The sequence below is a fragment of the Drosophila eugracilis genome, unplaced genomic scaffold (assembly GCF_018153835.1).
Source record: "Drosophila eugracilis isolate 14026-0451.02 unplaced genomic scaffold, ASM1815383v1 contig_2088, whole genome shotgun sequence".
Taxonomy (NCBI): domain Eukaryota; kingdom Metazoa; phylum Arthropoda; class Insecta; order Diptera; family Drosophilidae; genus Drosophila; species Drosophila eugracilis.
The window spans coordinates 7,094,932-7,107,844 of record NW_024572964.1 but is presented as its reverse complement, the minus strand read 5'-3'; the positions used below and the strand labels follow the sequence as shown (position 1 = coordinate 7,107,844).

The following is a 12,913-nucleotide window of genomic DNA, read 5'->3' as shown; positions in this document are numbered from 1 at the left end:
GACAAGCTACCAACTTGTAAAATTATTTTCAAATCGTATTATTTTGGATTTAAGTAACTTAATTGATTGAAATAATAGTCAAATATCTTTTAAAAAAAACTCTCCTTTCCTATTTTTCTTACTTCAATCTGACTAAACCATGGCAAAACGTGTCTTAAACGTCTTAAACTATTCTCCTAGTCTAACACTTCTATCTGCTAATTAACACACTCTCCACCTAAATCAAACTCTTATCTTAAAAAATACATAATAATTAGAAGCTATTAGCGCACATAATAAATCACTTTACAACCTAAATAAATCAATCTAAAACTCCATCCTAAGCAGAACTAAAAATTCCGCAGTAAACTGCTTCCGGTGTTAAGCCAAATAAGTAACACAAAACTAAATGATTTTATTCAACTTTATTTATAATTAAATTTGCAAATTTACATAAATACTATTTACAATTAGAAAATGTATGCCATTAGAAGTGTCTCAAACCAGTTTGCCGAACGCAAGTGCCTTTGTGTACGAAGAAGTATGTGTGAATTAACTAAATTACCGCAGTTAATTGCTCGTATAGTACGTATATTATCTTTTTCATATGCATATATCACAGATACTTAAATTTCTCTACATGTTTATCAAACGAATGGTTTAACTAATATATAGTAAGTAACTATTTATGTTTGCACGGATTAATTATTATTTGGCCGAGTATATGTCTAAGTCAAAGTTATAGGCAAAAATCTTAAAGTAAGTTTATCTTAGGGATACAGGATATTAGCATTAATACAACGTGAAATGTGCTTAAGTTCTAATGCCGTAGCTATTTGAAATTATTAAGTTGTATGGATTAAGCACTTAAGGTAGGAAATGTTAGTGTTTTGTTTAGCTTTCAGTTAAGACAAAAAGTTCGCTTGATTTATGGCACGGTGGAGTAATACGAGGCCTGGCATTATTAGGCCGTGGTATGCCACGGAGACTCACTTCTCGGAAAGATGAATGAGTTCGTGTGGTGTGCGTTCATTTCGAGTCATTAAACCCGGAGCCACCGGAGTGACTCAACCCCAGGCTTCTTATTCTTAGCACCCAAAAAGTAGGCGTTTAGAAAGACGCAAGCAAGCCCCAACCGTCGCCGTCGCCACTCCACCACCTCTCCATCGAGACGTGTCTCGCAAATTTCCAGCGGTTGAGTGTAAATATGCTAATTAAAGTTATAAAGCGAAATAATTTATGTGATATGGTAGGAAATAAAGTTTTATTGCCGTACTTAAGCTACATTTATTGCAAAATAATTAGTGTAGTTATCGCTATCTGGTAATCGTAGTCGTACTCGTAATCGTAATCGTAATCGTAATCGCGGATTGCCCGCCAACTTGCACTTGTCCCGCCATCGAAATGTGTAAGTAGTTTCGCTTGCTATTTGGTATCTGGTAACTGGTTAACTCTTAACTGGGCTAACTAATTCAAGGTCGAATTACGACCCAGAACGTCCCTCTGTTAAGTAGGCACTATGCCCATGTCCATGCCCGTGTCCAAGCCCATGATTAAGTCCCTGGCCATGACCATATGCTCCGCCATTCTCATTACTGTACAAAATGTTGACCATGGAAGCCACCGTCACCGGAGCGGAATGCATCGAAGAACTGTGACTGCTCCCGCTGCTGCTGCTGCTGCTGCCGCTGCTGTTGAGCTTCATAGTGGGTGGCGTTTGGGGCGGTGTATCGGGCTGGATCTCGGGAAACCCCACCCGCTGCGGCGCCGGATGGATATGATTGATGGGTAAGGGGATGGGTGTGGCTGTAGGCGGCACCTTGACGGAGGAGGAACTGCTGCTGCTGCTGCTGGGCAGATGCATGCCCATGGCCTCGGTGTACGCCGTAGGTATCCGCGAATATGGCGATCCGCCGGCGTAGCTGCTCATCATACTCAGCGGCGAACCGAGCTCCATCGAGTGGTGGTGCGGGTGAAGAGGTTGCTGCTGCTGCTGCTGCAGCGGCTGCTGGTGATGCGGTGGTGCCGACGACAGCTGATGGTGGTGGTGGTGGTGGTGCAGCTGATGCTCCGCCGATGATGGCGGGTAGAAGTTCTGGCCGAGGTACGCCGCGGTGGGCGGTGGTGTCTTGCAGGCGGCTGTGTCGGCCACGCTCCAGATCTTGGGCTTGCTCGCCGGAACTGGGATGCCACAGTCTCTGCTCAGCGGGTTTTTTTGAGCCGCAAAGTCCCCCGACTCCTCTTGGCCATAGGCACCCGGATGGTAATACGGTTGATCCATCTGATGGTGCTGCAGCGACGACTGCTGTTGCTGGTTTTGCTGCTGCTGCTGGTGATGCAGTTGCTGGGGATGTGGGTGCGTATGCGTGTTGTGGGATTGCGCATACGAACTGTAGGCGGCGTGCATGGGATGGGCTCCGGGTGGTGTGGCATAGGGTGCCAGTCCACGCATCGCCACCAAATTGTGTGGTTCCCGGTCAAGATCCAGCTTCTGGTCACCACTGCTGTCCACCTCCTTTTCCGTTTTGCCCAACTCGGATTTGATAAGTTGATTGCCGGGATCTGGAGATTAAATCGAGAACGAGAGAGAGAGAGAGAGACCATGTGGAGACACAAAATAAATTTAATTAATTTCAAGTCACTGGCAGGAAGCAGACAAGTTCTTAGAGGACTGCAAAACTTGGCACTTCCAGGAGGTGGAACTCTTGGCAGCTGGCAGCTGGCAGTGGCAAAAACCCTTGAAATTGTTGGTGGGCGTTGATGCGTGCAACCCTCGCAGCCAGCGAGGAGAAAGCTTTCAGCAGCAAAATACTCGAGTTTCCGCCGACTGCCGCCCAAGCTCCCACCCCCTTGCACCATTTCTATGTGTCGCCAACTCGAACAAGGCCACTTTGGAGTCGAAATACACATAGGGAAAAGTGGGAAAGGTCTAGTAACTGGCATATGACCTTCTCAGAAAAAATTATAAGTTCTTTTTTGAAGTTTTCCTCAGTTTTTTAGTATTAAAACTATAACTGAAAGCCACTTAACTTCCTTTATTTTCCCTTTCTCTATCTCAATCTTTACACACATTTTCTGGCAGTGCACTTTTGAATCGGAGTGCGGGCGCAAGGCCACTTTGCCAACAATGTGCTGTCAACTTCCGGGGAGGATGTCGCCTAAGCAGTCAGACAAATAAACGGACGACGGACTTCGGACGGCGGGCAGACGAATGTTGCATAACATTCGCTTCGCCACATAAATTGTACTTAAAAGCCCAGTGCCACAAATCTGCTGAAGAGGCGGGTCAGCCAGCCGAAAGGCGTACGAATCAATGGGGCAAGGCGTTTGGAAAACAATATACAGTGGGCTCAAGAAATTACAAAACCAGAGTGAGAGATCTCGTTGAGGACTACTAATTGAGGTCAGGGATTGCAGAAGGGCAGGAAAAGGGGTTTTGAAAATATACACATGAACTCACCGAAAGCTTCTGTGGAGAGTTTGGCACCATCTCCGGACTCTTTTTCCTTCTCATCGTCCGACATCATGCCATCATCATCGTCCTCGGTTTTATTTTTGGGCTCCCACGTCATCTTGTTTTCCTTTTTCAGCCTACGACGGGCATTGGCAAACCACGTGGAGACCTGAGTGAGGGTCATCTTGGTGATGATGGCCAGCATTATCTTCTCGCCTTTGGTCGGATACGGATTCTTCTTGTGCTCACTCAGCCAGGCCTTCAACGTGGCCGTGGATTCCCGCGTGGCGTTCTTCCGTCTGGCGGCGAGATCATAGTTGGGTCCGTATCTGCAGGTTAAAAATCAAACATCCCAAATCAATAAGGCCCATTGAAGTTCTGGTCTACGCCCTATCATGGCCACTAATGAGTTTGCTTAGGCCAACATTGATTTTCCGGCCTGTTATCAGACGTTTTGGGGTAAATAAAGCACAAAGACAAGCACACCTTAAAGATAATAATCAGTTATTGGTGGCTGATAAGGATCGCCCCCATCAAGCGGATTGCATTGGCAACTTCCTCTCTCGTCTAGGTCAACAGTAAATCGTTAAGATAGTATTCTATTTTGGCCAGAACCGCGCCTCAGGGCTCAAACTCTAAGCCAGACATACCCTTTTAAGCGATAAATAAAAAGAAACCCGGCAGACGACACGACGCGAAAGTTTCTGTCCCATGGCAACATTTTAAGCCCACTTAAGTTTACCATTTGTATATTTATACAGTGAAGATTCGTTAACTGGAACTCTAGAACTATATCTCTTCAACTTAAAGTGTTATGGGTTAACGTTTCTTAAGTTAAAAAACTAATTTAAGCTTCCAAAACAACTTCTTAACAATTTTCTTAAAATGTTCACCTAATGAAGCTCCACTTTAACTCTACTCCTAAGCCAAACGTCTTAATTTTTAAATCCTCACCCGTAGGCCGCCAGCGTGGGGTCGTAGGAATAGTATCCGGTGGTTGACTGCAGACTCGCCGATGTCCAGGCGCTCATCTCGGTGCTGGGACTGGTGTCCTTGATCCCATAGGGATTGCTCTGCAATTGGAAACGAGAATCAGGGATTAGTCAAAACTTCTGACAGACGGCGGCGGCGGCGGCGGCTGTGAGCCTCGTGTAAGCTGGAGTAGGTAGTCTGTGAATTTGTCAGCCCCCAGGTAATCAGGTAATCGAGGCAGTTACAAGTTACCGGGCCTAACGAGCTGACGGCCAACATGGCGATATCTGCTCGGCCTGTCGACTCGCATTTGCGCGGACTTCCGCTCACTGCACAAAGCCAATTAGCCAGAGTTTCCAATACCCTTTTCCCCGATCCTTACCAGAGGTGCATAGAAGGCCGAGTTATCCACTCCGATGCTGGGGTAAGGATTCTGCTCGTTGGACGGATACGGTCCACCGTAGACACCCACTCCGCCGGAGGGCAAAGCCATTCGGGAGTAGCCACCAATGGCCAGTCTAGCCGGATCGTATTGACACGAGCAGACTGTCTGTCCCGATACGGGATCCGTTATGATGGGTCGTCCATTCTCGCAACATGAACCGCGGGTGGGCAGGTCCTGGGCGGCGGATGAAAGGCCTCCTGGGACATCGGCACCACCTACCACATCTTCCGCCGGCGATGTAGAGAGGCCTTTGTGACCCGCATGATGCGACGACTGGGAAACTGCACCTGGACTGAGAGGACCAGCGGTCAGACCGGTGGCCGTTGAACCGCCTGAGGGACTCAGGGAAGCCTCATTCGTCCCAGACAGCGGCGATCCTCCGCCATGGCCGCTCTGGCTGTCGGTATTGGCGGTAGTCAGCTGCAAAGATGCCAAAGGTAAAAAAAAGAGCACATTTTAGCAATGCCGAAAAAAGTACGTTGGACCCGAAAAATGTCTGCGGTGAGGGAATGGGACACTGAGAGAAATTTATGGAATATATCTTTGAAAAAAAGAAAGTCTTAATAAGCTAGCTTAGTATAATTCCCGGGTTTTCAGACTAAAATATTTACTTTTATTTTAAACTTTTGAAATTTGTTTTTTTCGACAATTTCTTGCAGTGCCCGAACAGGTGAAGTTGGCAGGACGCGACAGAGCAAAGAGGAGCGAACCCAAAAGAAGGGCCAAAGGAGAGGTAAGCGCAAAGGCATGTCCCTGCCGACCAGGTCGAAATCAACAAAGCAGATTAAGATGATAACTCCAAATGTCAAAATATTTTATTGGCCTGGCGCATTTTGCGATCCGTTCCATCTATTTTCACTTCATTAATTTTCAATTTATCACAGTCAGATTTCAGATACCGCTTCGTCCGAAGCACATCGCACATCGGGATACGAGTATCCAGAATCCAAAATCCAGAATCGAGAATCGAGCATCGGGGGATCTTTGAAGAGGGTTCATTCTGTTCCCGACTCGAGGAGTATCAGTGGACCGATCGATCGACCGAGAATGGGCACGGCACGGCAAGGCACGGACCGGCCGAAAAGGGCAATCAAATGATGAGGGACGCAGGTAGGCATCGCTCCTCAAGCCTCACTCCCCACTCTCAAGGTAACCCATATCCTCTGAACCGATAACCGCAGCGAATCGGAGACATCTGAGCCGTCGGTTCGAGAACCCCTTGATTCGTATCGATCCGAGAGAGCTGAAAGATCCCGAAAAGTGTAAATAGAAGGTCGGCCCATATGATGACTGCCTGTCAAGTCCCACTTCACGCGCTTCAAGATCGCTTCCTAAATCTTACAACTGACACCGGTCTTTAATAACAATAATATCTTTCTTATATATTCGAAATGCTACTGTTTTTTCCTCCTACCTTTTACCATTTCTCCGCCTATCTTGGCTACTGGACAATCCTGGCCATATGATTTAAATAATAATGGTAATTCAAGGCTAAACGAGCTGATTCGCTAACACCTCCTGCCTGGGTATCTAATCGACGGGGCAATTTCGCGCCAGCGGGGAAATTATTGCATAATAAAGGTGTTTCATGAATGAAATCTAATGAATTCCGAATGAATGAAACCAGGAACCAGGCTGACTGGCTCTCTTCTCCACTGTCTCCTGGCTAATGTACAAAACGCTGGGCGCGCTCCGCTCATTTCTTATTATTCTTTATATTTTTTTGTTGTTGTTTTTCTTTTTTTTTATGCGATTCGAACATCAATTTCAGTTTTTGTGGCCGCCCATAAAAAACACATATCGGCGACGACGACGACGACGACGACAGGGACCTGGAACCTGGACTGGCTGGTCAAGTTTGGTCCGAGTTTTGGGCTCGGAACAGTGCTTATTATCGGCACGCAAGTCAGTTTATTTTTAATGGTTCCCACTCACCCACTCTGCTGAAAAATCGCAGGAAGTGCAGCGAAAGAGCGCCCAGTCGCTGGGTTTATCGCAAGGTGACTGCAGATAGGATAAGCCACACTCTGGAGGAACCAACTCGGTGTTTGGGTTCTGGGCTTGGGTTTGGGTTTGGGTTTCTATTCTGCGGAAATGCTGAAACTTGTTGGCAGCTCCTAAATGCTGTCTTAAAGTTGTGCGCACTTTTTTTTATGACTTTTTCTCGGATAGTTTGGAGTCGGTGTCAAATTGCGGCAAGTTTAATAAGGAATATTTCCTGAAGTTGCCACAAAGAGCATTTTATATTCACACTTGTGGCTAAGTGCTATCTATCTTAATGATTTTTACAGTTTTTTTTAAGGGGTTTACTTTACTAGATAGAACATTTCTTAACGATTTTCAACGATTGTTTATCTTCATTATAACATTCTGTTGATTCCATCAAAGGTGATGAATGACTTTCATAACTACTTATAAAAAGATACAATTTATTAACAAATAAAGTATCTGACTACATACTAACTTTACTGCACTAATGCCCCTTACAAAGTCCTAACCTCAGACCTTTCCCATACCGTAATAGACTTAAGTTACTTTTCTAAAACAATGTCAGGCAGATCTGCACCATTCCCAACCATATGCAACAATCTTCGTTGAGGCATGAACATGTTTTTTTCTAATTGCAAAAGTATCTGCAAACTTATCCAAAGGGCAGGCAGCTTAAACGTGGAATACGAGACCGATTTTTATGCGCCATGACCAAAGTTCAAAGTGGCAATTCAACCTTGCATCTTTTAGCCGCAAAGCCAAACATAAAATCTGCAAAACAGCTGGACAAGCGAAAGTCTAAACGAGCCGAAAACAAAAAAAAACAAAAAACAAAAACAAGACAAAGCCAAAAGCGAATATTCATTGACCGTAATTCGGTTGAACCGGCATGGACATCGTGTAAATCTCTATCTGTGCCTTTGAAGTGCCCATATTCATGCCCAGATGCAGATGCAGATGCAGATATATATTTACAGATACCGATACAGATGGCCACCCGCACCCAGATTGGAGGCCAAGATGTTGGGCGAACTGGTGCCGTCACTTTACGGTTATTAATTTTATGATTTATGTTAAAGCTCACGAGTCCGCCTACCAAATGCCCATTCTCATTTCACGAACGCACGAGTACGATGCGGTACGATATGGTATGGATATGGTGTACTATAGGATAGTACCTATGTATGTATATTTGCCAAACCAGCCAAGACAAAGGAGATCGGCATTGTTGTGGTTATTGGTTGCTGCTGCTGCTGCCGTTTCGCTGCTGCTGCTACCGCTGGGGATGCGTTTATGGATTTCGTTTTTGCACTCCTAACAACGACTACGAAACAAAAGCTATTGGGTGGGAGAGGGGATGCTTTTTTCGTTGGGGGGCCTTGACGCCAGGCCCCGGACAATAAGCGAAAATATGAGGAGCCTCTGGCAGCAAGGAAGCTGGCAGTCGAACGAATCCCTGTCCCTGTCCCTGTCCCTGTCCCAACAAACAAACACATGTTAGCATTCACATTCGCAGTCAACGGCTCCGGCGACTGGCTCTTGGATTTGGCATATTCTCACATTCATCCGCAGGATTCCGCTGCCAAACGAGTACGCCATATTCATACAGATACCCATTCTTAGGGGTGCACAGAGGAAAATGGGGTAAAACTTTATATTCGCTTAAGAAATTTTTGAAAAATACTAAATAGAAGTCTGAAAACAGACGTTTTCTTAGGCATTAATGCTGATTAACCTTACTCCACTTAGACTCCCAAGCACACCTTCTAAGATACATTTTTTAGATTTGATGGCAAGGTATAAACTTTGATTGATATTCAAGTTAAAGCTGTTTATGTTAAAGTAATTTTTAAAGGCTAAGTTTTAAACAGATGGTGCTAGAATGTCGGATTAGAGCTTTTTTGTGTTTTTACGTGCTGGGCACACTGACACGCACCGGTACAAGACGTACTAAGCTCACCAATGAAAACAACATTATCTCGACTAGCACTACGATTATGTTCTTTAATTTAAAATTCTGAATAAATCACTATCACTTTTCTCTCTCTGTATTGAATACCAAAAGGACAGTCCTGGAAGTGCGTTTTTGCTAATGCGAATAAGTTGCTTTTGTTTTTTGCCCTCCTCGCTTATTGAATTAAGTCCAGGCGCGCCGTCGTAGCCGTGGAACAACTCTTTCCCAACTCCCAACGGCGGTCTCAATGTTTGCATTAAAAATTCATAAATCAATTATGGAATGCACACTGCGAAATATTAGTTTTTTCTCGCATCATTTACGGACTTGTCCTTTTCTGTGCTAAAGAAAAAAAAAAGGAAGGAGCTGGATGTGGAGATGAAGCCTATACAGGACTCGACATCGTCGCGCCGCTTTTTGCGTCCTTAGAATTTGAGTTATTTTGCCATGAAATGCGTAACAGCTCGCATGGGAAGTTAAGAATTCGATGTGCCTTCGCTACTTGCCAACTGTCAGCCGTTGATTAAATTCATATATATATTTCCTTTTTTCTTGGCTCATTTTTGGAATGCCGTCTTGGCGTTGAAATTAAAATTAAATTAATGAATTCGCTTGCCGAAGCACTCTGCTGTGCTGTGCGCTGCATAAATTCTGAGGTTTATAAATTTGGCACCCAGTCAGACAGATACTATATAGTATAGTACTGACCAGTCTTTAATTGGGCTTAGTAACCGACTAAATGGCCTTTTGAGAGGCCAAAAACGAGAGCAAATGCAAATGACGACAAAATCCTGGTGGCTTTTAATCGATCGGGGAAAGGCTTTGCACATCTGCAGCCATAATTATAGTCGATAATCTGAGCGTTCATTATTTTAATTATTGTAATTTACCAAGTTTGCATATTATAATAAATGGTCCACCACTCCGGCGGCTTCATTAGCATAAATTTATGCCACCAGACGTGGTCAGGGCACATATATATCCTCCTATATATATATATATAAATATATATATATATGAACAGCAGGACACAGAGGCCGGATAAACGCATAAGTCTAGCATTGACGCATTAGACCACATAGTAGTCGTTGGACAAGGCATTACACAGCCATTGAAAGGGCTTTGTAGTTGCAAGTGTTTCGGCCCTGCCCGTCTTGGCCCGGCCTCAACTAATTTGAATTACTGAGCTCGGAATACCGGGTAATTATGACCAGACCTCGGACGATGCACCACAGGCACTCCTCCTCGGAAACCCCTTACTACCATCAATTTGCATCCAAGGCGAATGGCGAATGGCGATGGCGGTGACGGCTGTCCTAAATTGTGAAACATTTCTTGGCGGCGGGGCGGCCATTATGGCTATATGGATATGGGATCCAGCAGGAGCTCCAACCGGTGCCAAAAAGGCTTGAATATTCATGTGGCTCTTCACTCTGCTCCCTCACCCGCCAGCTTAAAATGTAAATTTAAAGTTATTTTCACCGTCCATTATTAAAGATTTCCCTCGCACATGCCAAAAAAAAAAATCTTAACTGACTCACTAAATTTCTGGTTTTATTAACCAAATATTTTTCTTCTTTGTGGCTTTGCCAAATATTATTTTAAACGCAGACTAATTCTAGGGGCCAACATAAATTTCGTTTTAAAGTGTCTATTGGAATGATTAAGTTATGGTTCCATATTGAAACGACAGAGTTATAAATCAAAATGTGAGGAATATTTAAAGGGTTAATAAATAAACGGGAATTTTAAAAATAATTTATTTAGGTTTCTTATTAGCTGTTTCAATCATTTGTCTAATTAAATTTAAGGCCAAGCAGTAGCTTTATAAATACTTTCCTTAAATTATTGTTTTTATTGGAATTTTAACTCTAACTGGTTATTTTGGTTGCTTTAAATTTAAACAAATGGGTTTTGTAATCTTCAATAAGATATTTATGATTTTTAATTAGCAAAAATATATGGTTTCACGGTTAATTTTTATAAAAAACGCTTTTAACTTGAGTGTTTTCAATGTTTAAATAATAAGATTTAGATTCTTAATGGTTGAAAATTGGAAAAAGAGAAAAATTACTTAATTATTTTACTTATCTCTTTATTTTTGATAGATTTAAGTCTAAGTTCTTCTTTAGATCTTGGATTAGGCTAAACGCCTTGGCATTAAAAGTCTAAAGTATTAAATTGATGTTAAAACAGAAAATTAAGCAACACTACAGAAAGTATGATTAAAATACTTCAATTTCCTATAGATTTAAGTTCTCAAAGTAGAAATCTAACATTTGTATTTTCATAGTTCCCTCAACTAATAGTTCCTAAAAAATCAATACTAACCCTAAGCACAGCCCATTAAAGCTAATCACTTAAGATCCAAATCAAAGATAAACAGGAAGTTAACCCTATTTGTGATATCCCAAAAGTGTGACCTGTCCCCGGACTTAAACCTAAAACCCACCTGATTTGCCGTCGGGTAGCCAGCGTATCCAAACTGCGCATATGCAGCCATTGTCTCGCTCGCTGAGTTGGCTTTAAAAAGCGGCGACACGCGAGTTCACTGTGCCTGGCTTCACTGTGGGGCGTCCGTTGTTGTTTATTTGTGTTTTTTTCCGCTGTTTTTTTTTTTTGGCTATCAAGGATGCGGATGCGGATGCCGATGCGAGTACGGTTGCGGATGCTGGCGGAGCCCTCGAAAAAGGGGTTTTCGTGGGGTGGATGCCGAAGGATGAGTTGAGGGGGATGTGATGGTTAAGGGAGGTTCACGGGGGCTGGCAAGTGGGTGGCGCTGGGTGGCTTTGGCGTGCGTGCTCGACGGCTAAGCACTCTGGGCGCTTTTCTTGTTTGCTGGCTTGTTGGGTGTTGCTCTATTGTTGTTGCCGCTGCTGTTGCTGTTGCTGCTGCTGCGGCTGGCCTTGTTGAAAATTGATAAAACAAATTGTCGATGTCGAGCAGTTCTGTTAATGTCGCCGGAGCCGGAAAATGTTTTGTTTGTTTTCTGTGACTTTGCTGTTTTTTTCTTCTTGCTCTTGTTCTTGTTGTTGTTTTTTGTTTCATCCGTTTTTACTTTGCTTTTTTATTGACTCTGTTTGACTCTTTGGCGGCCGATTTGAAAATGTTTGAAAACAAACAAAAATGCCAGAACAGACAGCAAGCCAAATTGGCTTCAAGTGTTTGCCGCAAACAGATTAACAAATGTCTGTAGTCGAAGATTGTCAGCGGGTCTTAACTGTTTTGTTTTTACTAACTGATTTGGGTTTTAGTTTTTGATTTTTCAGGAATTTAAGTTGATAGTTTTTGTTGGTTTTTTATAACACTAAAGTCAGCTCTTATTATAGTCAGTTGTTGGATTATCCCGATATTCTTTTGTTATTTGAAGAATGTTTGTTTATCAGAATCATTATTGAAATTTTTTTAAGTAAGTTTTTGAATTTTATCATACAAAAAGAGGTTGATTTTGAAGATTTTTTAAAGTGTTTAGACTTTAAGTTCCTTCTGTAATTTTCTTTTTATTTTTAGTAACTATTGCACGCACTTTATTATTTATTAACGGCTGTTGCATCTGCCGATCCGATCCGCTGGCGACGCTCCAGTTAAACGGGTTCCGCCAACCTGTCAGCGGGATCTCAACGGTGACGGCAGTGACTGCGACTATTGAGAAGCGACTGTGACTTATCCAGTGACTGTAACTCGTTTTCGGGATTTTTCGTTTCGACGTTTTCTTTTTTCGGGCGACGCGGCGGAGATGCCAAGATGCGAAGATGCGCACCTATTCGCGTTTCGAAACAAACTGTTTTTCGGCTGCTCAGCGAGCAGCGCGTTTATGTGTAAAAGAGAGGGCAGCAGATGTGGGAGAGGGATGACTGCACGTAAAGAGAGCGTAAAGTGAGTTAACTGCTCGCTGATTGGTCAGCGTTCCAATCAGACAGGGAGCCACGTATAGCAGCGGTCTCTCTTGCTCTCTTTAAATTGGGTTGGCTGTGAGAGAGATGGGAAATCTCTCTGGGGCTGTTGTTTGTTTTTTTCTAGAGAACGCCCACCTCCACGTCACTGGAAAGTGAATCGATGTCGCTCTCTTTCTGCCTTCCCCTCTCTCTCTCTCACTGACTGACACTGACAACGTTGGAAG

General features: G+C 43.6%; 1 protein-coding gene across 1 annotated transcript; it reads right to left on the bottom strand.

Annotated features, from left to right (window-relative positions):
* Positions 1 to 1,224: 1,224 nt before the first annotated feature.
* Positions 1,225 to 12,575, bottom strand: LOC108108107 (homeobox protein caupolican). The gene is made up of 5 exons (XM_017216016.2): positions 11,246 to 12,575; positions 4,788 to 5,270; positions 4,388 to 4,506; positions 3,440 to 3,762; positions 1,225 to 2,541 (listed from the first exon to the last, which is right to left on the bottom strand). The coding sequence occupies exons 1-5, from the start codon at positions 11,294 to 11,296 to the stop codon at positions 1,463 to 1,465; spliced, it is 2,055 nt and encodes a 684-aa protein (XP_017071505.1). The 5' UTR covers positions 11,297 to 12,575; the 3' UTR covers positions 1,225 to 1,462.
* Positions 12,576 to 12,913: the final 338 nt, after the last annotated feature.